Source organism: Palaemon carinicauda, chromosome 13 (genome assembly GCF_036898095.1).
Source record: "Palaemon carinicauda isolate YSFRI2023 chromosome 13, ASM3689809v2, whole genome shotgun sequence".
Classification (NCBI taxonomy): Eukaryota; Metazoa; Arthropoda; class Malacostraca; order Decapoda; family Palaemonidae; genus Palaemon; species Palaemon carinicauda.
In genome coordinates, this window is record NC_090737.1 from 72,023,868 (window position 1) to 72,049,148 (window position 25,281).

At 43.8% G+C, this 25,281-nt stretch overlaps 1 protein-coding gene across 2 annotated transcripts in view; it reads right to left on the bottom strand.

Moving 5' to 3' along the window:
• LOC137652318 (ATPase family AAA domain-containing protein 5-like) overlaps positions 1–25,281 on the bottom strand; it is a 334,913-nt gene that overhangs the window by 156,632 nt on the left and 153,000 nt on the right. For both annotated transcript variants that reach the window (XM_068385648.1, XM_068385649.1), the window contains exons 8-9: positions 10,430–10,586; positions 10,178–10,277 (exon numbers count right to left, since the gene is read on the bottom strand). In XM_068385648.1, the coding sequence (XP_068241749.1) occupies positions 10,178–10,277; positions 10,430–10,586 (257 nt within the window). The remainder of the gene's footprint in view (positions 1–10,177; positions 10,278–10,429; positions 10,587–25,281) is intronic.

Consider the following 25,281-nt stretch of genomic DNA (forward strand, 5'->3'; position numbering starts at 1 on the left):
CTTTACAGTATAGTATATAATTTTTATTTATACCTGTAATATTATTTAATCATATACTGTACAGTACATATATATTATATATAAGTATACTGTAGTAGAGTGCTTACTATACTATTTTGTTATGTACTAATTTTCAATGTTTTTACCTGGGGTTTTGCACGCATTAGCTATTCTATTGCCCGCCATACGACATTTTCACCATACGATACCAACTCCGGAACGGATTAATGTCCTAAGGCGGGGGTCTACTGTACCAAAGCGAAGGTATTCACGGGGGATGTCATCACCCGTGCAGCATGACGCTTCCTCTACACCTATGGATGTAGCGGGACCAAGGGATCACCGACTTCCACGGCCTTCAACGGCCGTGGAGACGGAAGATCCCGAGGTGGAGTCACTGTTCCTAGAGGATATAAACCTCATGCGTGAGATTAATGGCCTCAGGGCTCCTCCTGCGGTAGTGTCTGAGGATAAGTGTACAGCCTTGGATATCCTATGGGGAGCTTCTGAAGGCAGTTCACAGCGCTGCTCGAGCATTGGACCAAGTGAGTGATCAGATCGCAGGACCTGGTGACTCGCTTAGGAGCCAAGGTTCGAACAAGCTTCTCCCTCAACCACTCCAGCGACAGAAAAGGTACTATGTCACAGTGTCTTTTGTGCCGTGTCCTCTCCCTCTCGACACTGCGGTCGGAGCGTTTGCTGGGGGTTCCTCGGTTGAGAGCTTGAAATCCCAGAATGTCTCCTTCTTGGCCTCTGAGATTTCAACTATGGAGTCCATCTCTGTAGCTGCTCTCCATGCTGCTTCGTGGCTCAACCACTGGTGTGGTACGGCCACAGTGTTCGCAAGGGACACCAAGCTCGCTACCCCCGAACACATGGAGCAGTACAGGAACCTGGCTTTGTCTGGTGGGAAAGCTGTTGCTTTTCTCTTGGACCAGCTTGCTACCCAGTATGCCAATCTGCTCCTCAAAAAACGTGAGGCAGTAGCCGCTCGTTTGGCAGACAGATTGGTTCAGGAGAAGCCCTGGCACTCAGGAACGCTCCTATTAGAGCTGCAACTACTCTCTTTCCACAAGAGGAAGTTCGGGCCGCGCGGGATAAATGGTGCTTCGACTCAAAGGACTCCATTATCCACCAGGCGCAGGCTGCGAAACTGTCCGCAGCCAGGCCAAGTCAGGCCAAGTCCACGGGAAGTAGCAAGGGTACCGCTGGTCGTGCTCCTGCTGCTCCCGTGCAGCCGAGAACTGCTGCTGTTCAGAAGGGTTCTGCCCCCAAAACAGAACGTTCATCCTCCCTCGGGAGCTCCACCACGTCGGGGAAAGAACAGGGGCAAGCGAGGGAAAGGGAAACGCTGAGATTGGCTTTCTCCTTCCCATGGCCCAATATGCAGCACCTCGGGGCCGAGGAATGGGTAGTGTTGACCCTTCGCGAAGGGTACAAGCTCCCATTCGTGCTTCATCGGCCACCCCTATCCTCCACTCCAATAGTGTTCCCCACATACGCTCCAACATCTCCGAAGGCTCTGGCCTTAGAGGCGGAGGTCCAGGAAATGTTGGAGAAGGATGCGCTAAAAGTCGTACACGATCAGTCACAAGGGTTCTACTGTCATTTCTCCCTTGTCGAGAAGGCGACAGGAGGTTGGAGACCGATCATCGACCTTTCGCCATTGAACAAGTTTGGTCAACAAACTGCGTTCAAAATGCTGACAGTTCGCACTGTGTTGTTAGCCATCAAGCAGTACGACTTTATGATTTCGATAGACTTGAAGGACGCGTACTTTCAAGTACCTGTACCAGTTCATCGGTTGTCTCTAAAGTACCTCCGATTCACTTTCCAGGGCACGGTGTACCAGTTCTAAGTCCTGTGCTTTGGACTGTGCACAGCTCCCCAAGTGTTCACGACAGTAGCAGCTTGGGCCCACTCGAGGGGCATCCGCCTACTGATGTACCTCGACGACTGGCTGATTTTCGCTCCCTCTTAGGAGCAGTTGATTCATGACCGAGACTCGCTTCTGGCAGTTTGTCGATATGGGGATCGTGGTGAATTACGAGAAGTCGATCCTCATTCCCAAACAGAAGGTGAAGTATCTGGGAATGCTGATCGACTCGGCAGCAGCTCGCGTTCTTCCCTCGGAAGAACGAATCAGCAGACTCAGAGAGGTTGCGCAGCCGTTCCTGTCGCAGGAACAACTTCCAGCCCTCCAGTGGCAAGCTCTTCTAGGTCACCTCTCCTCGCTGGAGAAGCTCGTTCCTTTCGAGTGGATCCATCTCCGCTCCCTTCAGTGGTGTTTGAAGGAGCAGTGGTCGGCAGCCACCGATCCTCCCTCTCATCTGGTCCTCATGGATCGCGATGTAAAGGAGGATCTCCGTTGGTGGCTAAACGAGGAGAACCTCATGAGAGGGTTTCTCATAAACCCTCCTCCACCTTAATTCCTTTTGTTTACAGACGTGTCCACGGAAGGTTGGGGGTGCACACCTGGACGACTTAGTCGTGACAGGTGTGTGGTTGGAAGAGGAGAAACAACTGCACATCAACGTGCTGGAAATGATGGCAGTCTCGAGAGCACTCATTCATTTCCAAGCCCGTTTGAGAGAGCATTTGGTAGTGCTGATGAGCGACAATACGTCCGTGGTCGCGTATGTCAACAAGCAAGGTGGCACACTCTCACGTCCCTTGCAGCAGTTGACGAGGCAGGTGTTTCTGTGGGCAGAGAGTCAATACGTAACCTTGTCAGCCAGGTACATTCCAGACGAGTAAAATGTTCTGGCAGACGCCCTAAATCGCAGAAACCAGGTAATAGGGGCAGAATGGTCTCTTCACCCTGGGGTAGCGAGTCGATTACTCAACCTCTGGGGAGAATGATGCATCAACCTATTCACAACACAGCGCAACGCCAAGCTTCCCGTGTTTTGCTCTCCAGTACCAGATCCCGCGGCTGCGTTCGAGGACGTACTGCAACATCCTTGGAATCGACTGGATTGCTATGCGTTTCCCCCCTTTTGCTTGCTTCGCGCAGTCCTGTCCCGGGTCCTAGTAACCCCAGGACTCTGGATGACTCTCATTGCTCCCCTATGGCCACACATGGAGTGGTTTCCCGATCTGTTGTCGCTCCTGGTCGAGGCACTGACAGAGCTACCACACTGGCCCAATTTCCTTCAGCAACCCTTGTCGAGCAGGTACCACCAGGCGGTGCAGTCGCTCAGACTTCACGCGTGGATACTATCCAGCATCTCCTCAGAATGAGACTTTTCACAACTCGCTGCGAGACAGATGTCAGGGTACCTTAGAAGATCCTCCTCCTCAGTCTAGCAGGGGAAGTGGTTGGTCTTCTGTGATTGGTGTAGTAGAAGGGGGTATCTCTCCGGTAGGAGCCTCTCTGACTCAGATCGCAGACTTCTTAGTCTTTCTTCGCAGAGATAAGCTCCTTTTGGTTTCTGCCATTAAGCCCCACCCCATACCACCAGCCAACAATTCAGCACAACTCCCTGGTTTTGTTTCTCTTTGGCTGTTTCAGCTGAGCTGAAGCGCATTCCTATATTAAATGATTACATTTGTATAGCTAAGAAAAATACAATTTAGGGCAAATTGTCACGTCTCAAACCTCGGCAATCTATCCATCTTTCTGTTGGGTGCTTTCGTTTTAATTTCAGTGTGGCAATGAAGAGCTGGTGATCTCTAACAATATCGGCACCTCTATATCTTCTTACATTTCTCAGAGTCCTCCTTCTCTCTTTATTAATGGCATTGTGATCTATTGGATTTTTTTAAATACCACAAGGTGAAATCCATATACACATGAGGATGTTCTTGTGTTGAAGAAGAGTACCTCCAATGACAAGATTGTTTGTTGACCAGAAATTTATGAAATGTGTTCCATTTTCATTTGCAACCTCACCAACACCTTTGACACTCATCACATTCTCTATCCCTTGATTATTTCTTCCAACTTAGCATTGAAGTCACGAATCACAATTTTCATATCTCTCTTGGGGATCTAATATATTACACTCTGCAGTTCTTCTTAGTATTCATTTTTCCTTTCTTCAGAGAATCATTTGTTGGGGCATAGCAAGCTATAATACTCATATTGCACTGCTTTGATTTGAACTTTACAAGTAACAATCCACTATTTACAGCTCTCGACTATTTACAGCTCTCGACTCAGTTAATGCCTTTTCTCCTCTTGGTCTCATCATCATTCCTACCCCTTCTCTTCCAACTCCATTTGATCTTCCTGAGTAGATATACAGGTAGTTCTCGACTTACGACATATGCAACTTATGACGATTCGACTTTATGACATTTTTTTCAGGGTGATGATGCCAATAGTGTATCGGAAATAGTACGCTAATAGGACAAATATTTCTTTGGAAATAACCTATTTTCTTGTATAAAAATAAACTGATTCATTTTGGTACATTATTATCTTCTTTTATTGATAATATACAGTATCCTTTTTCGGTAAAAAGTACAAAAAGAAAATTTTTAATATCTGTCGAGTTCATTTCATATGTCTGGTGATGTCTTATGACCAGCAGAAAGCAATGCAGTGATTTCCTTCCAATAGGCTAACGATTAGTATCAGTATTTCCCTCATCGAAATATTAAGTAACGATACAAAGTATTTTGTAGGCCTGGGTCTGTTGTCATGAGTACTACGTAGTGTAAATTTGAATCTATGCTAGTTTTATTTAGCCTAAACTCTAATAACAGATTGATATTTATCTAAAGAAAGTACACTAATACAACATATATCTTCTTTAATTTCTTGCAAAAAAAAAAAAAAAAAAAAAAAAAAAGGATCTACTTATTGCGCAGGTCATTCTTTGTCGAGTTTACATCACATGTCTTGTGACATCATATTTCTGGCAGAAGCGCCCTGGCAATTCAAATGATTTCCTTTCGGCGTGTTACCAAGTAATCTTATTATAGTGGTTTTGAAACATTAGTAGATGGTTCCTATTTTGTTCTTAGGTCGTCAACAGAATTTTCCTTAAATAAATAGAGGTCGTCAACGGTGTCTCGGGTTTGCCATCTAATCGAGGGGTACGGAGAACATTAAGTTTACTCATTAATTTTATGAGGGGGAGAGAAGAGGTAATAATAAAAAAAAACAATAGAAAAAAATTAAGTATAAGGGAAAGAAAATAATGAAATAATAATACTCTCAAATTCCAAGGACCCCATTAACCTTTCATGGAATTAATTTCTCCACTAATGACACCTGCAAGAGCTGCTTCCCTACCCTACCACAAAGGGATGGTACCACTATGATTAGAGTGGTTCATGTGTATGCCAAACCCACTTGATGGGACTGAGAGCATTACAATCATCCCCACTTTAATCATAGTGGTAGGCAAACTGGACAGAATGCCAAGAGTCCTATCTCTAAGAAACCGCCCAACCCCTGGAATCTGAAGGCCAAGTTTTTTGTTCCAGAATAGTCCCACATGCCAGTATGCAAATACTGACATTCCTAGGTGTCCAAACATTATCGAGTAGTTGGCAAGACCACTGAAGCTCCCACAATTGATTTTGAAAAAATTTCCAATCCTGGATATGATGTACTCTAAAAGAAAATCTGGACAGTGAAATGGGTAAGAGAATTTTGACAGCGAGGTTGGAGACAGTTGATAAATATGAAGGAGAATGAAACAATTCTAAGTAATAGAAATAGGATGTGCAGGGCAGTTAGTTCTGAAGACTGCCAGGGAACTGGTCGTCATCTGAATAACCCTACTGTTTTGGATATTGAATTAACTCCTGTATGAAGAGTTCCATTCAGTAAGTCTATGGCATCATCAACACTTTCAAACTGCTCTGCACTCCCTTCAATTTCACTAAGCTCATGAAATTTAACCCTGTCAGCCTTGTCAAGATTCCATCATGGTGATCTTTGTAAAGGGGGGCCAATGTAGGTGTTTATAATGATTGGTGCATGATCACTAGTATGACATTCATCTAATGTCCGCCAATCAAAATCGAGAAGGCAGTTAGAGCTTGCATGAAACTGTGTGGGCTCTCCCGTATTAAGGAGTCCAACACCCTCATTTTCTCCAATTGATGATATAACATTGCCCCTGGTGTTTACTAAAACATCACCCCATAAAGGATTTCTACCATTCAAATCTCCAAGTAAAAGAAAAGGTTGAGGGAGTTGTCGAATCAACTCTGCTAAATAATCATACAAAATGTTATCTTTTGGAGGCCAAGTGCAGAGAGCAAATTGTATATTTTCTCCCTATATCAATCTGCACAACCACTGCCTTCAGAGGTGTACGAATAGGTGAGGATATTTGGGGAACATCTCGATTAACATATATGATACTTCCACCATGGCTCCCTACTCGGTGATCATATGGTGTCCTATAACTAATACATTCGCGAGGACAAGGAGTATTGTCATCAAGTTTGCTCTCTTGTAGGCATATAATTATGGGGGAGTGTTCATGAATGAGGAGTTTAAGTTCTTCACATTTCACCCTTAAACCCTGACAATTCCATTGCATAATGGTGGAAAAAAATATGGTTTATTTTTTGGAAGACCCTTTGGATGAAGTCTTCCCATTAGCAGTTTTTGATCTAACACTATTTCCCGGTGGTTGTATTAGAGAGGGTCTTGATAGATTGGGTTTTGCTTTTGTAATTTTCTTTTTGTCATTTTGATCTAATTGGTGAGGGGGATAGTGGACCTCAACTTGAATTTCTGATTTATTTAAATTATCCTCTGGTTGATCAGAAACATCAACAGACAAAACATTATATTTATTTGATGTCATAACTCTAATGTTTCTTATGGAAGGGGGCGAGAGAGATGGTCTCTCTCTTTTCCGATTAATAGGTGGATATAGCCTGAGAGAGGTTAGTACTATTGTTGGTAATGGGGGATGTAGGTTGAACAGAAATGGACAATGTCCCAGTTTTCATACACCGTGGCAAAGCCCCAGAAGGAAATATGCTCACCTTGTCATGCAACACTTTATCATCATTACATGATGTATTTCTTTTCTTGGAATAACTGGTACTACAAGATGGGTTTGATGTCTTCTGTGGTATATTTTCTATTGATTATAATGCCTTTGCATAGCTGTTTAGTTTATTCAGTAGTCTTTTGGCATACTCCACACTGGATTTGTTGAGGGCAGCAGCTTCTAACTTCTAATGCTCACAGCTCTTATCAGTGGATTTATGGTTTGAGTTGCAGTTCAAACACCTGGCCCCAAGTGTACACTATCCATGGTAAGATTTGGAACAAATGCTACACACTTTTTCATTTGTGCAAACTTTGGAAGGGTATCCGAATTTGAAGCAATTGAAACATTGCAGTGGCTTCTGTTTGAAAGGTCAAACTTTAATTCGTTCATTTTCAATTACGATGTGGAAAGGCACATCGGTATCCTGGAAAGTAAGGATAATCATTGATGTCCCAGGAACCTTATGTATTTTCCAAACTGATAATGGACACATGGCCGGCATTTCCTCTTCTGTAAATTCATACAGATCATTATTGAAGACTACTCCCCTTCCGTAACTAAAATTTAAGTGGGATCTGACATCTAACATATCATCATCACTACTTGTCTTGAGGTTAGACGGTATTATTGAATCTGTGCATGAATTGGCACAGACCATTTTCCAAAGCAAGATATATCACCTGGTCCAATGGTTCCTAGCTTTTTCTGAATTAGTTTGCAAATTTTAAAATAATTCTCATTAGTCCCTTTAGGCTCAGCAACAAGCCACATTGGTGGTTTGGCTTTCTCTGGGAAGGCATCGTTACATCAATATCTTTTTCAAACCAGTCAGCAGGTCTATATACATCCAAATAGTTTGGTATCATCACAAAGGGTACCAATGACATTTAAGTTAAGTTTAATATTATTGATGTTACATATTGCATTGAATGCTTCTTCATGATTATAAAAATATCCATGAATTCCATTTATAATTTGCAAGTTTCATTTATATTTCTTTAATCTCACCAAAGCATTTAAATGTTTTATATAGCTTATCATAATCAGCATCTATTGGAATTTGGGTAGCATGAATGATTTGAAGTTTCTCTGTGTTACCAGACTTACTTGGTTTTGAAACATTAGTAGAGGGGTCCTTTTTTGTTCCTAGATCGACAACAGAATTTTCCATAAATAAATCATCAGAGGTCGTCAACGGTGTCTGGGGTTTGCCATCTGATCCAGGGGTACGGGGAACAAAAGTTTACTCATTAATTTTTTGAGGGGGAGGGAAGAGGTAATAATAAAAAAAAACAATTGAAAAAAATTAAGTACGAGTAAAAGGGAAAGAAAATAAAATAATAATACTCTCAAATTCCAAAGACCTCATTAACCTTTCATAGAATTAATTTCTCCACCAATGACACCTGCAAGAGTTGCTTCCCTTATGTCCGCTCCCTACCCTACCACAAAGGGATGGTACCACTATGATTAGAGTGATTCATGTGTATGCCAAACCCATTTGATGGGACTGAGAGCATTACAATCATCCCCACTTTAATCATAGTGGTAGGCAAACTGGACAGAATGCCAAGAGTCCTATCTCTAAGAAACCGCCCAACCCCTGGAATCTGAAGGCCAAGTTTTTTGTTCAAGAATAGTCCCGTGTGCCAGTAAGGAAATACTGACATTCCTAAGTGTCCAAACATTATCGAGTAGTTGGCAAGACCACTAAAAAAATTCCAATCCCGGATATGAAGTACTGTTAAAAAAAATCTGGACAGTGAAATGGGTAAGAGAATTTTGACAGCGAGGTTGGAGACAATTGATAAATATTAAGGAGAATGAAACAATTATAAGTAATAGAAATAGGATGAGAGAAATTTAGGTTCAAACAGAAAAAGAATTCCCCAGTTCGAGAGCCCTCTTGCCAAGTATCGGCATGGGAATGATATGCCGTGCTTCACCATAAAAAAAAAAAAACACTCACTCTCTCCAAAATAAAAAAAAAATAGAAGTATCATCGAATGATATATTTGAAAGCAATTTGTATTTTTCCTATGATACAAACCTGTAGCTATTTACAGGAACAGGAACATCCGACTTCGCACTCCTTACGTCGGCTGACTTAACCGAAAGAAGTACGGTGTCGCTAGAGCTGAGGAATGAAAAAAAAAAAAATGAAAAACCACTCGGGAGGAAAACCTAACCCAAGGACGTGAAGTGTCCCCCGAGAGGCATAGGAATATGCTAAAAACTATGCACTCCCTCCACAGCCTGCCATCACAGAATGAAGGAGTGCAGTGCCATAATGATGAGGAAAAGTTAGATTACTGTAAAACAATTTTATTCAGAAATTAATTAGCTGAAAAAAAAAAAAAAAATACTTGGGAGAATAACCTCACCCGCGTTAAGGAAAAGGGTTCCCGTGACGAACAGGAACCTACTTTAGATTATGCACTCCCTCTGCCGTCAACGTAGAACGAGGGAGCGTGGTGTCGTCAGCAAATAGGAGCAAAACCGAAGTCAAACTCTGGGTAGCTTCCCTCCGAAGAACTCACAGGGAGCTAGTGACATCAACCTTCAAACGGTGGAGTAGTATACACACGAGAATGACTCCCCTAAGGAGAAGGCCGAGTCGCTGCACTCGAGAAGCGGGGGAAGCCACCAGCCTACAGGTTGTTCGGCGTCGAAGGGGAAGAGACTGTAAGAGAAGGTCTCCCACCCATCGAGAAACGCTGCACTATGCTGACACTAAAAAGAGCAACACTTATACTGTAATGATAAAAGAATGTTTATATATAAATAAAATCACAAGTAAGTAAAAACATAGAAAAGTCTAAGACCAGTAACATAAGTTGGGCGGCGTAGATCAAGCCAAAAATAAAAAGTGACGAGGTAACACAAGTGTATGAGGGAGGTAGCCGGCTACCCTCCTACAGCCCAGCTAACTAGCAGAAGAGCAGTTACACCTTGCAAAAAGTTTTACAGCTAGTCTTCCAGTTTTGCTGAAAGTAAAATCCCTGTAAATAGCGAAAGGGTTTGTATTTAGTGTCGGAACAACTAATCATTTTCACCATCAAAACCCTTGAAAATTAGCAAAGATATCATCCTTGCAAAATGCAGGCAGTGAAGAATACTTGAAATAGATACAATTTCACAGGTTTTTCATATTAGACACTAAGCACCTTTCCATGTTATTTTGGTTTAAATTATATTCTTACCTTGGGGGATATAAGATTCCATAATGGCTCATTATCACTTCGCTGCTGTATATGACTGAACTTAGGAAAGGGTGCTGATGATGTAAGTTGTTCTTCCAGGCTGTGAAGAGAGTAAAAATTAGCTGGTCACTTTTGAGCTAGGTAATATATTACCAAGCCCCGACTATCTTATGCACAATATCTACTATCTTATGCACAGTATCATGAATAAATCAGGAATCCATTTGAAAGTGTAAAATATGTCAAAAATACTTTTTTTCTAATAACTGCTGCTTCTTGATCTGTTCAGGGACACCTGACTGCAAAAAATCTTGTCGAGCTTTCAACTTTGATGGCGAGAGTTGAGTTTTCAAAACTTCTATCTCTGGAGATCTTGGTCTTTTGCAGAAAATTGGTGCAAGCTTTTCCCCTGAAAATACCAGAAAATAGCAAAAAATTATGATAAACATATGTATAACAACAGAAACCTGATATCACCACAGATAAGTTCTATAGCTGGGAAAAAATATAAATCTCGGCTAAATGTAAGCTAAAAGAAGTCGACAATTGAGCTAATTTTAAACAATATCTTTCCTCTTGGTAAGGGGAGAAGAGACTTTTTACCTATGGTAAGCAGCTCTTCCAGGAAAAGGCACTCCAAAGTCAAATAATTGTTTTCTAGTCTCAGGTAGTGAAATAGCCCCTGTACAATGGCCTTCCACTGTCTTGGATTAGAGTTCTCTTGCTTATTTCTCTTCCTTTTGTTTTTTTTCTTAAAGATTTTATAGTTCATATGTAAAGGATCTAATTTAATGACGTTTCTGTTCTTTAAATATGACAAATTTTGAAATAATTTGTATTTTTTCTAATGATACAAATCTTTAACTATTTTTAGGGGAATACTTTCAGTGAAGCTGAAAGGACGAGCCATTTAAATTTAGCGAGGGTTAACTACCCATACTGCTAGTTAGCGAGGGGGGTAGCTAGCTACCCCTCTCACTCACACACCTGTGACTGTGCTTCACTTTGCTTGGAGATAGGACTTCAAAGGGGACAGGGTTGGCAGGTAAATTTGTATAAATAGCTAAAGGTTTGTATCATTAAGGAAAATACAAATTATTTCCAGATTTGTCATTTGTTCTGTAAATGGAATACAAACCTATGCTATTTATAGGGGTGACTCGCCCATTAAGAGGGTGGACGTCCCTGCCAATCTGGCTTTTTGGCTTTAACTGGGGTCTCCTTTTTATTAGTAGTTAAGTAATAAAAATAAGGAGACCTAACACCTCGCTAAACCTTGCTACGCAAAGTCTGCGGCCTATGCAAGCCGTGTGTTGAGTTATAAGCAGTGTGACTGTCAAGGTAAAAGTTATTCCGAGTCCGTCGGAAATAACCGAGTTGACCAAGACTTTCCCAATACCACCTCGCTAAGGTATGGGGACATAACAGTATTGACACAATACTAGGTACACAAGAAAGCTATGGTTTACATGCAGTGGTTGAGGCCAGCTTATGCAGAGAACCCAGGATGCTGCTTTCCCCAAGAGAGGGGAGGATGAAGAAGAGAAGAGAGACAGTTGTTCCTTTTCATTCACAGACTAAACCCAGGTAACAGTGCCCTCAACCTTCTGTTACTTGTCCAATAAGGAGCTTGAGGTACTAAAACAGCTGTTGTGCAGCTGCCACAGGACTGATAGAGAACGTATCGAGTCTCCAGTCTCGTCTTGCAGGTAATGGGCTATGGAAGCCGTCTGGCGCTTCCACAACCCTGCTTGTAGAACCTGCATCAGAGTAATTTCTTTGCCCCTGACATCGTGAGATCTGGGTCGACGTGATGGACGAGGATCTGGATTCAGAGCATGATCGATGACTGTGAATCCATGCAGAGATGGCATTCTTGGTGATCCTCCTCTTGTTTTTCCAGTGCTGACGAAAAGTGAAGGCAGCTGGGGGAGGGCTGCTGCTGTTCTCTTGAGGTAGAGCCTCAAACTCCTGACTGAGCACAGTAACAGATGGTCTGGATTGTCAGTTACGGAGCGGAAACTCGTTATCCAGAGAGAGTCGAATCTAGGATCTGACACCCTTGGATTCTGAGTCTTGGCAACAAACTCAGGGACGAAGCTGAACATTACCTCACACCCATCCCCTAAAATGGATGATGTTGTATGAGAGACCATGAAGTTCAATTACTCGTTTAGCCGAGGCCAAGGCGGAGTAGGAACATCATCATCTAAGTCAGGTGGCAATTTATTGCCTGGCATAATGGTTTGTAGGGAGGCCTCTTTAGAGACCGGAGAACTCGAACCACGTTCCAAGGGTAAGGTCTCACTTCTGACTCAGGACAGGTAAGTTCGTAGTTCCGAATGAGTACGGAAAGTTCTAGTGATGGGGAGATGTCTATGACTTTCAGTTTAAAGGCGAAGCTCAAGGCTGAGCAATAGCCTTTCACCGCCATAACTGAAAGGCACATTTCCTCCCGCAGATAGACGAGGAGCTCCACTATTGCTGGAATAGTAGTATCGAGTGGAGATACCCCTTCCATGAAACCAACCACAGAAGGTCCACTTTGCCTGGTAGACTGCTGCCGAGGACTTCCACAATTATCCAGATATCCTCTCTGAGCGAGAAGATGCTGCATAGTCTCCAGGCGTGTAGTCGTAGCGAAGCTACAGCTTTGTAGTGGATGTTGACATGTGCTTGTCTGAGTAGATCGTGTCATGGAGGGCGTTCTCTTGGAGGCTCTGTAAGGAGCTGCAGAAGGTCCGGGAACCATTCCACATGATGCCATAGCAGAGCTATGAGAGTCATAGATAGGTTGACCAATGATCTGGCCTTGTTAAGTACCCTTCTCATCAGACAGAATGGGAGAAATGCGTAAACATCGATGTTGTTGTGAAAAAATCAATCCTATCGTTAGGGAAAATACAACTCAATTTTTTGTTTTTATTAGATATATATTATCATATGTGTTCTCTGTTATATTTTTTATCCTTCAAATGCGTAAACATCGATGTTGTTGTGAAAAAATCAATCCTATTGTTAGGGAAAATACAACTCAATTTTTTGTTTTTATTAGATATATATTATCATATGTGTTCTCTGTTATATTTTTTATCCTTCTCATTGTCTAACGACAATTTTTTATTGCAGCACGCCCTACTCTCTGTAGGGTTTGGAGAGAGCAACAAGGAACTTGGAACCTGGAAATATATACACAAGGGCCATTAGGATATTAACGAAGCCCTATGAATACACTTTGAGAAAAATGGAATTGAGTTTGTCAAGTTGGGAATGATGAGAAAGTAACTGTTTTTGACTGCAGCATCAAGTATACAGTATCAATAATTATCATGTTTCATCCTAGACCTTGCGGTTGCAAAGGTCAGCGTACATGTCTTGTATGTGAAAAGGAATTTGGAGCTCTGAACCTCACTGATTCTTGGCTCTCTGAAGACACAAGGGCCATTAGGATATTAACGAAGCCCTATGAATACACTTTGAGAAAAATGGAATTGAGTTTGTCAAGTTGGGAATGATGAGAAAGTAACTGTTTTTGACTGCAGCATCAAGTATACAGTATCAATAATTATCATGTTTCATCCTAGACCTTGCGGTTGCAAAGGTCAGCGTACATGTCTTGTATGTGAAAAGGAATTTGGAGCTCTGAACCTCACTGATTCTTGGCTCTCTGAAGACAAAAAGTACCGACAGCAGCCCCCTTTACCCAGATGGGAAACAGAGTATCCGTCTAGTACTGCTCAAAACAATTATGAATGTGGTTGATGGCCTGTTACCAGTGTGTAGTGGTCTGTGATGCTGCTCTGTATTCATATTATATTGCCTGTGAACTGTAAGTCCCATCAAGTGTTTGACTGAATAACACCACAACCAATGTATTATAAGGCCATTGGCGATTGCTCGTGTTCGACAGTCAACACCGTAAAGTTCGTAAATATTTTGTTTCGATATGTGAAGTAACGAGGAAGAATTTCGCTATATGAGAGTGTGTCATAAACATTAATAGTTAACAGGAGCTATTGAAATGGCATATCTGGTCGGAGGCCCAAGAAGTGAATTCAGATGTTAGGAGGAGAGTGACTGTGTTCGAGTTTAGTTTGAATTGTTTCAGACTTATTCAAAACCCCTTCCAAGAATAAGAGATTTAGGCTCTACTGTTGTTGACAAAATTTTTGAGACATTGTTATTGAGGGCCGGCAGAGACCTGCATGGCATCGTATGCAGCCGTACTGTTCAGAGTTTGATAATTTTAAGTGACTTTGCAGCTTAGTGGTGAACTGGATATTGAAGGGACAGTATTGATTCAGGGAAAATTATTGTAGTACAGTATTTTCACAGATTTATATTTTCTTATGGGTGGATGGTTTGAAATAGCTTAGAAAACTTGAGTGTCCAGCATGTGAATAATTTTTTTTTATTTTTATTCAAAATTTGTTTATCTTGTTACCCTGATGCTGAAGTTTTACGTAAAGGGATGCTAATTTTGCCTTTAATTGATTATTTGAATTGACAAAAAAGTTGATGTATTTCTAACAGTTTTTTTTTGTTTTCCTTTACAAATAAATATTTTTTTTCTTGTTTTTAGGAATACAGCATTTCATTCCAGTTCCTTACACCAATGTACTCCCCTTCTCAGCCACTCTTTTTTTTCTTAGTTTTCTAATTATAATATTCCCTTTCACCTAATGTTCTTATACTTTTACTTATGATCAGCAAGCTAAAGGCAAGAGAAGCAAAGGGGTAAGTCAGGTTCTGGCTGGGTCCCCTTGCACAGTATAAATCAAGGGGTGGTGCCCAGTGCTCCGTTCTTTTTGACCTGTTACCTAGATTTTTGGGTATTCCACTGTTGTATATTTTTTGAGTAGTGAACGTCGGGTTGTGGTCAGCATTCGGACAATAGGCAGTTTGGGTGCTACCTTTGGCCATAGTCTGCAAACCACTACATTGTCCCACTGTTGTTGGAATGCATATTGCCAGAGAGCCTTAGAGTCTGGGACTAGGGAGCAGTACAGAGGGAGCCTGAAGTTCAGGGCCGGTGCGAACAGATCCACAGTCAGAGAACCGCACAAAGTCTATTCCCTCTGAGGAGCCAACTCTGGGTCAAACAACACATTGAGAGCCCTCATCAAAGTTAGAACATGACAGGTGTGTTCCGACACCTGTTCTCCTTCTGAAGCAGGGCAGGCAGCGAGGTCTCCGTCACCCACCACCAGGAACTCGTCTCGGGGTAGGTCGTGGTCACGTTTAGGGTGGCTGACTGTCCTGACCCCCTCTGAAGATCTGGATGTCCTCAAAGAGGACTTAGGTAACGTCTTGGAGTCCTTAAGACTCCTTACGAGGAGGAAGGTAGGTTTCCAGCATTGAAGGCCTCGATGGTCTGTCTTTCCTGGAAAACTCTGAAGAAGTGAGGCTACTGTCACAGGAAAAGTCCTCCTCTAAAGATGGCACAAAGGAGTCTGCAACAGACTACTCCTCACGCGATACTCTTGGCAGCGGTGACAAAGAGCTAACAGAACAGGGGGAAGGAGAACCGGAAAGGTTCAACCTTGTCCTTGACATCCTAACTGGTGTCAGCTTCACCCTCGATGAAGTGGTGACTTCAGGAACTCCTCTTTTCCTCTTCAGGGGGAGACAGCTGAGGCCTCTTGTTGTATGTCTACTGGAACCGAAGATCGCAGGGGGTTCTCAGGAGATTTTGAGGAACGAGCTGGAAGGACAGGTCTGAAAACCTGCATCACTGCCCTGACAACAGCTCCAAACCATGGATGTCTGCTGACGCTAACTGATAAAACGGATTTTGAGCTAAGCGAAAAATCTATTTTTGGGTGAGATAGCCATGTCGTCCTGCTGGAAGGTTCCTATAAGTAGCTTTCTAAGGGTTATTTGGCTACAGTGATATTCCCAGAGAATTTACATTTAGGTCTCCAAAATTCTAACTCTTGGCGCGAATATCCATAAAATTTCTCTTAAGGATATTGCATAAATCAGGGGATGTATATCCTTGATACGACACATAGCAATCTTCACCTCGAATAGCGTTTACGCTTCGAGGGGGAAAAGAGGCAAAGTAGAAGGGGAGCCGTTATCAAGGTTACCCTTCCTCCCGTACTACTACTGAGTATCTAGATGGCGCTGTATCCAAGATGGCGCTTATTCCTTGTAGCATTGAGCATGGTGCTACAGATATAGTAATTTTGGGAGAGATCCTGCCAAGGCCTTTTCTATAGAAAAGGAGGGCGGGTCCATCAGGACGATATGACTATCTCACCCAAAAATAGATTTTTTCTTTACTCAAAATCCGTTTTTTGGGCTCAACCCATGTCGTCCTGATGGAAGTTTACCAGAGAATTACAAGAAAGTACTGTATCTGTGGATTTTATAGGTGCCTCAGCCTTGGGAAAATTTTTCCTATGTCATCCAGACCATTGAGACATATGGCGTTACCGTTATACGTCATTACTACTAATCACAAACAATGTTAGTGCTTCCTGCCCCCTGCAGGGAAGAGTCATACTAGATGTAGGAAAGGAGTCTAAAGGCTTGCATATAATGTATGAACAACATAGCATCAACTATATATACAGGAGTCTCACGATTTGTATATCATGTTGGAATATAGCATCAAATAGTTATACAAGAGTTTCACTGTTCATATAACGTATTGGAACATAGCCTCACTAGATATTGTTTGTATCTCATGTAGGAACAAAAGTATCAGGTATATGAAATGTCCAGACATTAATATATGCAGTTTTATTTAGGATATCAAAACTCTGGCATACTTTTATTTCTTATCAAATGTAGGGCGAAATAAGATGCAAATATACATTGATAATCATTTATTGACAATAAATGAAAACAAAGTAACATGTGTTAACAATCATTTATTGACAATAAATGAAAACATAAAGTAACATGTGTTAACATATGTAATAAGACACATACAATTCAACATAATACAGAAAAATTTTGTTTCCACTTGAAAGGGAAAAAATTATATTAGCGCCACAAATGAATTTGAAAATTAATAGATTTTCTAATACAGTTCTCTGTAATGTTGAATATTATCAACACTGTAAAGTACACACGGCACAAGTGTTATCTGTATATTTCTCCACCTGGAATAATTTCAACAGTCCTTAGTGTCACGACTCACTTAACAAGTATCGCACTAGAAGGTGTCAACACCGTCATCCAAAAAAACATTGATAGTCCCAATAAATTCACTGTTCATCGCAGCACTAGACGACAGGTTTTAATACACTACCTGCCGCCTCTACGTAATGCTTTAATTCATGCACTTGCTTTGCATAATGTTTATAGAAAACTCTGGATGACTTCCATCCAGTCTATGAGCAAAGACGCTCAAAATCCATATACTGAAAGAAGTTCAGTGATGAAGCAATTTTCCTTGGATCATGACCTGCGGGTGTACTGTCAGGATCCGCTCTGTGAATAAATTAGGTGAGCTTCGCCCTCAGTTGCTTTAGGGATAAGTTTCATCCTGAAGTTTCTCCTTTAAAGAGCTGTCCTCCCCTGAAGTCTGAAGTTCTTCGAAGATAGACCTTTAGACATTCCACTGAACACAGTGAGACATCTTCCTTCAGAGGGCAGATTCTCCAGGGATCCCATCTCTTAGTGGGTAGCTCGTTTTTGGCGAGAAAGGTTGGATCAGGAAAAAGGTTCAGTTCTCCCACTTCTGTGAACTGATTATGGCCCTCATCTCTGGAAAGGGCCACTATTTCACTAACTCTAACCCCCGAGGCTATAGGGAACAGGAAAATTACTTTTTGAGTCAGGTCTTTCAGAGAGCAATTCTCATTAACCACTGTTGAAGCATAGTGTAGGACCTTGTCCAAGGACCATGAAATAGGCTTCGGAGGGGCTGCAGGCCTGAGTCTAGCGCACGCCTTAGGGATCTTGTTAAAGATTTCATTCGACAGGTCTACTTGGAAGGCATAGAGCAGAGGTCTAGTCAGAGCCGATTACACGTGGTTATTGTGTTGGGTGCCCGACCTTGTCTGTGAAGGTGGATAAAGAAGGACAGACAGAAGTCCATTGAGATTTCTTTTGGTCCTTTTGCTTTGACAAAAGCAACCCACTTTTTCCAAGACGATTCATATTGTTTCCTAGATGACTTAGACTTGTATTCTTCTAAGAAGTCTATACTGCCATTTGAAATCCCAAATCGTTTCTTTACCGCTAAGGAGAGAAAATCATGAGATGAAGGTTTTGGGTTCTCTGTGATGAAGCGAAGACAGTCGACTTCTGGACCTGTTGAGACAGTGCTGGGTCTGGAAAAGGGACTAGACTCAGCTTCAATTCCAATACCAGAGGGAACCAGTTGCTCTTTGGCCACTTGGGAGCCACCAGAACTGCCGTTCCCTTGAAGGATCTCAGCTTGTTGAGGACCTTCATTAAGAGATTGGTCGGAGGGAACAGGTAAATCCGGTTCCATCTGTTCCAGTCGAGGGACATGGCGCCCGCCGCCTCTGCTAGAGGGTCCTCGTATGGGGCTACATAACGAGGTAGTTTTTTGTTGTCGCTCATCGCAAAGAGGTCGATCTGCAGTTCCGGGACTTGATGCAAGATGAAGGAGAATGAGTCTGCGTCTAGGGACCATTCTGACTATCGGCAAGAGCCCGGATAGAGCGTCCACTGTTACATTGCGGAACCCTTGAAGGTGAACTGCTGATAAATGCCATCTCTTCTTTTCCGCCAAGCAGAAGATGGCCAATATCACTTGGTTGATTTGGGGCGATCTCGAGCCTTGACGATTCAGACATCCCATTATCGCTTCGCTGTCCAAGATCAGCCTGATGTGGGCTGATCTGCTAGGGGAGAGTTTCTTCAACGTCAAAAAGACTGCCATGGCCTCCAAAATGTTGATGTGGAGACCAGGTCCCTTGGACTTTCCGTAGATGGGAGTGACCTCACCATCCTTCCGTCGAGGCATCCGTATGGATGATGACTGATGGTGGAGGTGGTTGCAAGGGCACGGTTCTCTTGAGGTTTTTGGCCTTCGACCATGGCTTGAGAAGTGATCATAGTAAGGTTGGTATCGGTCTCCTTTGATCTCTTCGAGCGTTTGATGCGTATCTTCTCCAGACTCCAGACGCATCTTTTAGCTGTGCTTTTAGCACTAGGTCTGTCACTGATGCAAACTGGAGAGAGCCCAGTACTCTTTCCTGTTGGCGTCTTGAGATCCTGTCGGATTTCAGTAGTCTCTTGACAGATGCTACAATCTCTCTCCTCTTCCCTGGGGGAATGGAGAGAGAGTGTGACTTCAAGTTCCAATGGATTCCCAGCCATTGAAACTCTTGAGCCGGAGAGAGTCGAGACTTCTTGAAGTTGATCTTGAATCCCAGATGTTCCAGGAACTGGATCACTTTCTTGGATGCTTGCATACAAGCCGTCCTGGATGCTGCCCACACCAGCCAGTCGTCCAGGTACGCTGCTACCTGAACCCCTTCTAGGCGTTAGTTGTTGAACGACTGTGTCTGCAAGTTTCGTGAAAATCCTTGGAGCTATGTTTAGTCCGAAGGGCATGGCTCTGAAAACACTTTTTCTTCTGTAGCCTGAATCCTAGGTAGGAGGGCGATTGACTGGAATATGCCAGTAAGCATCTGCTAGGTCTATTGAGACTGTGTATGCCCCTTTTGATAGTAGGGTCCTTATGTGTTGAAGGGTTAACATCCTGAACTTGTTCTCTATGGGGGTGGAGTGTAGGAAGAATTGAGGAAATGATGGTGGAGCCTCGCTCCAGCTCCATCCAAGTCCGTTCTTGATTAGGCTGTGGGCCCACGGATCGAAGGTCCAACGATCCAGAAATTGTTGGAGCCTCCCTCCCACCTGAAGCATCTCATTGCTTCTGTCTTCCGGAGAATTTACCTCCCTGACCGCATCCTCCCTTACCACCCTTACCTCGTGGGGGGTATTTCGAGGAGCCCCGCTTAGAGCCTCTACCTTTGGGACGAAAGGTAGTGGTTCGTCTCTCAAAGGCAGGGTTAAATGCCGGTGACTGGGCAACCAGCTGTTTGGGTACCATCTGGTAAGTGGTTGGAGGTTGAGCAACCACTTGGGGCACCGCGGTCATGGTAACTGTGGGATGTTGTTGTTGTTTGGCAGGCCGAGAGGGTAATCTGGGTCTCTTAGTCTTCTTCTTGGGCTGGGGACCCTCATCTGGAGAAGACTTCCTCTTAGCCGACATGCCCCACTTCTTTAGGTTTCTATTCTCTGTGGCGGCCTTCTCAACTACCTCCTTGACCACCTCACTTGGGAAGAGGTCCTTACCCCAGATTTTGGAAGTTATCGGCTTCCTGGGTTCGTGTTTTACCGCTGCAGAGGCGAACACGAACTCTCTACATGCCCTTCTGGCTTTGATAAAGCCATACAGGTCCTTTAACAAGGTGGCCATGTGCATCTTAGCCATGACCATGTTCATATCCGGGGTACTATTTAGGCCTGCAGTCATCTCTAAACAGTTTTGTTGGGATAGAGATGCAGCTAGTCTTTCCTTTGTTTCTTGCTCCCTACGCATGAGAAAGTCAGACATCTTTGGGAGATTTTCGTTGAACTGACGTCCAGCGATATCTGCCTCCAACTTCCCAACTGAGAAGGTAAGGTGGGCTTCCTTCCAATTCTTATCCTCCATAGGCAGGGCTAATGACAAGGGTCTACACTCATCGAGTGTAGGATAAGGTTTGCCTCCCTCTATTGCCTTAACGGCCGCTTTAAAAGCCTTCGATGTAAACGGGAATGCTATTGAAGCTGGAGCAAGAAAGGTGGGATGTTTCTTGCTGAGGGCTGACACCTAGTTAGTGTAGCCCACCTGTTTCAGGCTACTTACCAAAAGAGTCTGTGCCTTGTCATGGTCAAATACTATGACCTCTTTGGGTTCCGTCTCTTCCTTCAATGCTGGTTCCAGCTTCAGACGGACGAAGCATTCTGGGTAAGCGTTGAAGCTTGGCCTGAACTGAACATCCTCGATAGGGACGGCTCCTAACTTCTCTGAAATAACGAGTTTACCATTAGTGACTAGCATGTACTCAGCATACCTCCAGGGATTAGTTTCAGAGCAGGTTGGGAGGTCTTGAACCCTAAGTCTCTTGTGAGACCCACGGGAGGAAGAGAGATGAGCAATTTGTCTCTCAAGTTTCACCTCCCTTTCTTCGCCTTGTTTGCGAAGGCTCTCCATCAGCGCTGTAAGGTTGGCCAGTGCCTGCCTCACGCCATCTGATGGAAGGGCATAAGATGTTGAAGGTAACGGCTCCCGAGCCAGTACCGACGGAATGGACTCAAGTCGACTTCCTCCTCTTCTTCAGGAGTCAACGTAGACTCCTCCTCGTGACCTTCCCTCAGAAGATCCTTTTCGGTGTCCGAGGACACTTCAGACATCCTCTCCTCTCGATGGATGTCCATGCCTTGAAATGCGTCGGAGACTTCCGATTCTATGGCAATCTGGACGCATGGAATCTTGGCTCAAGGTTGGGGTATGACAGCTTCCATACCCGCTTCAGGGAACAGCAAGTTGCGCATCCATTCGTTTGGAAGGTACGGTCCCGTGGCGTTTTTCAGAAACCCACGTACCCATCTACGCAGCTTTTCCCGTGCTGCATCCCTTGACTCCGCTGACTTGGGGTCATCAAAGGCTTCGGTAACCAAGGCCTTGCATATGTTGCAGTCTTGGGGGTCCCAATACCGAAGAGCTTGCTTAGAAGCGGTGCAGGTGGCATGAGCTCTGCACTCTACGTGGCCCCAAAGTCCTTGCTCCTGACATTGCAGAAGACGACTTTGCACTTCAATTGGTCCTCCTGTAAAGCAAGGAAAATTAAATGAGTATGCGGTAGTTTATCTCATCTGATAAACAATTATGTAAAATATTACTATTAATATTTTAATCATTATAGCTTACGATAGTCAAGCTAGAAAGTAACTAGGCAAGACCCATACTTGTGTTTCCTGTCCAGCCAATTGCTGTGACCTCCCCCAAAATTAAAGCCTAGAGTTTTCCTATTCAGGAAACCCAAGGGATGGGTTCTAACCCCTAGGGGTAGGTAAGTGTAACTTAACACTGACCTTTCCCAAGGTTTTAATAATGTGGGGTAAATGGTAACTGATCAGCTATCAGTGTGTTGAAAGAAATCTTTTCTTTTAATATATAACTGGTCTCAACAATAGACTGTGCAAGAATACACAGGGTATGTTGGAAAATAACTACTGTATAGTATAAACTATAGTTGACGCTAGCTGGGGTAGTACCTGACAGCACCGGCCCAGCCGGCGAAGTACCTGGCGGCACTAGCTGACAGAGAGAGAAAGCATGGAGTGAAGGGTTACCTTATTAATGTTTATCAACAATTATCAAGGGTGTAAGTATTTAATCTTACTGCCTTCCTCCAGAATGAGGATTCAAATGGAAGGGGAGAATGTATCATTCAGGCTTCCATCCAACCACAAACCCGTCGCCGGTCACTGCCGGTCCCGGGTATGAGGAGGGCAGTCCAAGAGAGGACTGAAGAATTCTCTACAAAACAGGGGTCTCCCACCGGCAGCCGGTACAGCCAGCGCAGCTTTTCCCAGAGCCTTGCGTCCATAAGGGAAGACTGAGCGAGTAAACAGCTGTTAATGTAGGAGCCCGGCCGGCCCCAAAACCTACCGGCAAGCCGTGAGATTGTAGGACGACGGCCACAGGGTTGCGATGGCTGGGCCATCGCTAAAGAACGGAGGGGGTCAGGGAAAAGGGTCCTGTATAAAGTGTGGAAGAAGGCGGCAGGGTTGCCGCCCTTACCACACAAAGAAGAAACTCTGTTTCGATATTGGCGCCATCCTAGGCAGCAGAAGAATATCTATTCTTCAGCCTAGGGTCTACCGAAATGGTGTTAAGAGGAGGCGGCCGCTTCTCAACAGGGAAGAAACATCGTTTCAGTGTCAGCGCCATCCTAGGCGGTAGAAAAATGTCTATTCTTCAGCCTAGGGTCTGCCAACACATGACTAGTCTTCTAGACCGCAGGGGAGAAGGTTGCGGCATCACACAACCACTTCAAGTGCGGCCTAGGGAGGCATAGCCTCCTATGCCGGCAGCTGAAGCCGGCAGGGAAGTGACTACTCACCCTGCTGCTCTGCCGCCAGGAAAAAGACTGAATACTCTGAGGTTCTGTCAAGAAACCAAATCCGGTTACCCGCTGGCAAGGGTAAGAGACAGAAAACCCTAGCCTAGTCAAGCCTGAGTGTCTACTCTATGGCAGGACCAAAATTAGGGTTGTCGCCCAGGGCAGACCTCAGAGGGAGAAGGGATTACCCTTAAATCTCCACTGGAGACAAGTATTGAGTTATATAATAATTCTAGGAGATATCTATCTCCTTATGAATTGATAAAACGATATACGAGGGTAAACCGGGAACATGTATGAAAGTATACTAAAGCCACTAGGCTAGCTAGCCTAGCGCAGGGTGTGACTTCTGTTACCTATATCACCGAAACTCTATTGTATACAATCGATAGAAAGAGGAAATATATGCAATTTTATGTATATATCTTTACAAGTATAATGTGCCTAAATAGCTTATATTCTATTAATGCTATTACAACTAGGAATGTAGTTCTATATCATGCATGACAGTAAACTAAAGCGGGTAGGCCAGGAAGCCTAGCGCGGGCGAGGTTCGGTTACCTAAATCGCTGAAACTCTAAGAATACAATCGACATAATATAAGATCCTAGTAATTACTTAATTGAATAGCTTCAAAAATATACATGCTATTACAACCGGGAAAGTCGTTCGGGTAACTAAACAACACATGCGTTGTGAACGACAGCGGCCATGGCGCCTCCGGTGATCGGCGCAGCTCCAAACACTTAAATTACTCCAATTTCACTGTGAAGCAGGAGCTAAAAATTATACATTGTAAAGAATAAATACTCAACTTTCCAGAGGCGGAAGAAGTTGGAGATTGCATGGTTAAATCCGTAAATATCGAGCACAACATTAGAGCAACAGGGAAAACCACCGTGCGAAACTGCTACGAATATAGGAATAAGCGCCATCTTGGATACAGCGCCATCTAGATACTCAATAGTAGTACGGGAGGAAGGGTAACCTTGATAACGGCTCCCCTTCTACTTTGCCTCTTTTCCCCCCTTGAAGCATAAACGCTATTTGGGGTGAAGATTGCTATGTGTCGTATCTAGATATACGTCCCCTGATTTATGCGATATCCTTAAGAGAAATTTTAAGGATATTCGCGCCAAGAGTTAGAATTCTGGAAACCTAAATGTAAATTCTCTGGGAATGTCACTGTAGCCAAATATCCCTTAGAAAGCTACTTATAGGAACCTTCCATCAGGACGACATGGCTTGAGTCCAAAAATCCAGAAATCTTCCTTTGAGGAGTCTTCTCTGGTGCTGAAGATCTATGCGTTGGCTCCGCCTTGGGTGCCGGAACTTTTGGATCTTAAATTCCCTTAGATTGCCCCGTTTCCTCCTTCCCTGGCGGTCGTCCTGTTATGAGTTTGCGGGGAGGGGAATGGGGGGAAGGTGACTTGTGGAGAGGAATTCTGCTTTTCTTCGGAGAGAGAACCAATGTTCTAGGAGGCGATGACCTACCTTTCCGCTCCTGCTCTTTTCCTCTATGATTACCTACCTGTGTCCTGAAAGCCTGCTGTGACTTCTTGGAAGTCAAAAGTTGATGGTGGCTGCTGTCTTTCGCCTTGAGCTCTGCACGTTGAGCAACCCTAGGATGCTGAAGCGTTGGAAGATATTTCCGTGTTGGCGAGCGTTGCCGTGATGGTGAATGCTGACACAGTGGAGAGCATTGGAGAGCGGAAAAACGCTGACGAGCTGCCGAGTGCTGACGCATTGGTTAACGCTGAAGAGCTGGAGAATGCCGACACGGAGAACGCTGAGGCAGAGGTGACGACTGACGTGTTGGAGAGAGTTGGTGCGACACCAATTGCTGACATGCAGGCGAGTGTTGACGCGGCGAACGCTGACGAGCACTTGCTTCAGGAACCTCCGTAGGCTCCTTATGTGACGATGGGCGGTGGGCTGTAGTAAAGTGGGCGGACAAATGCCGTTCTGACACGACTCGTTGCTTTGGAGAGCGAT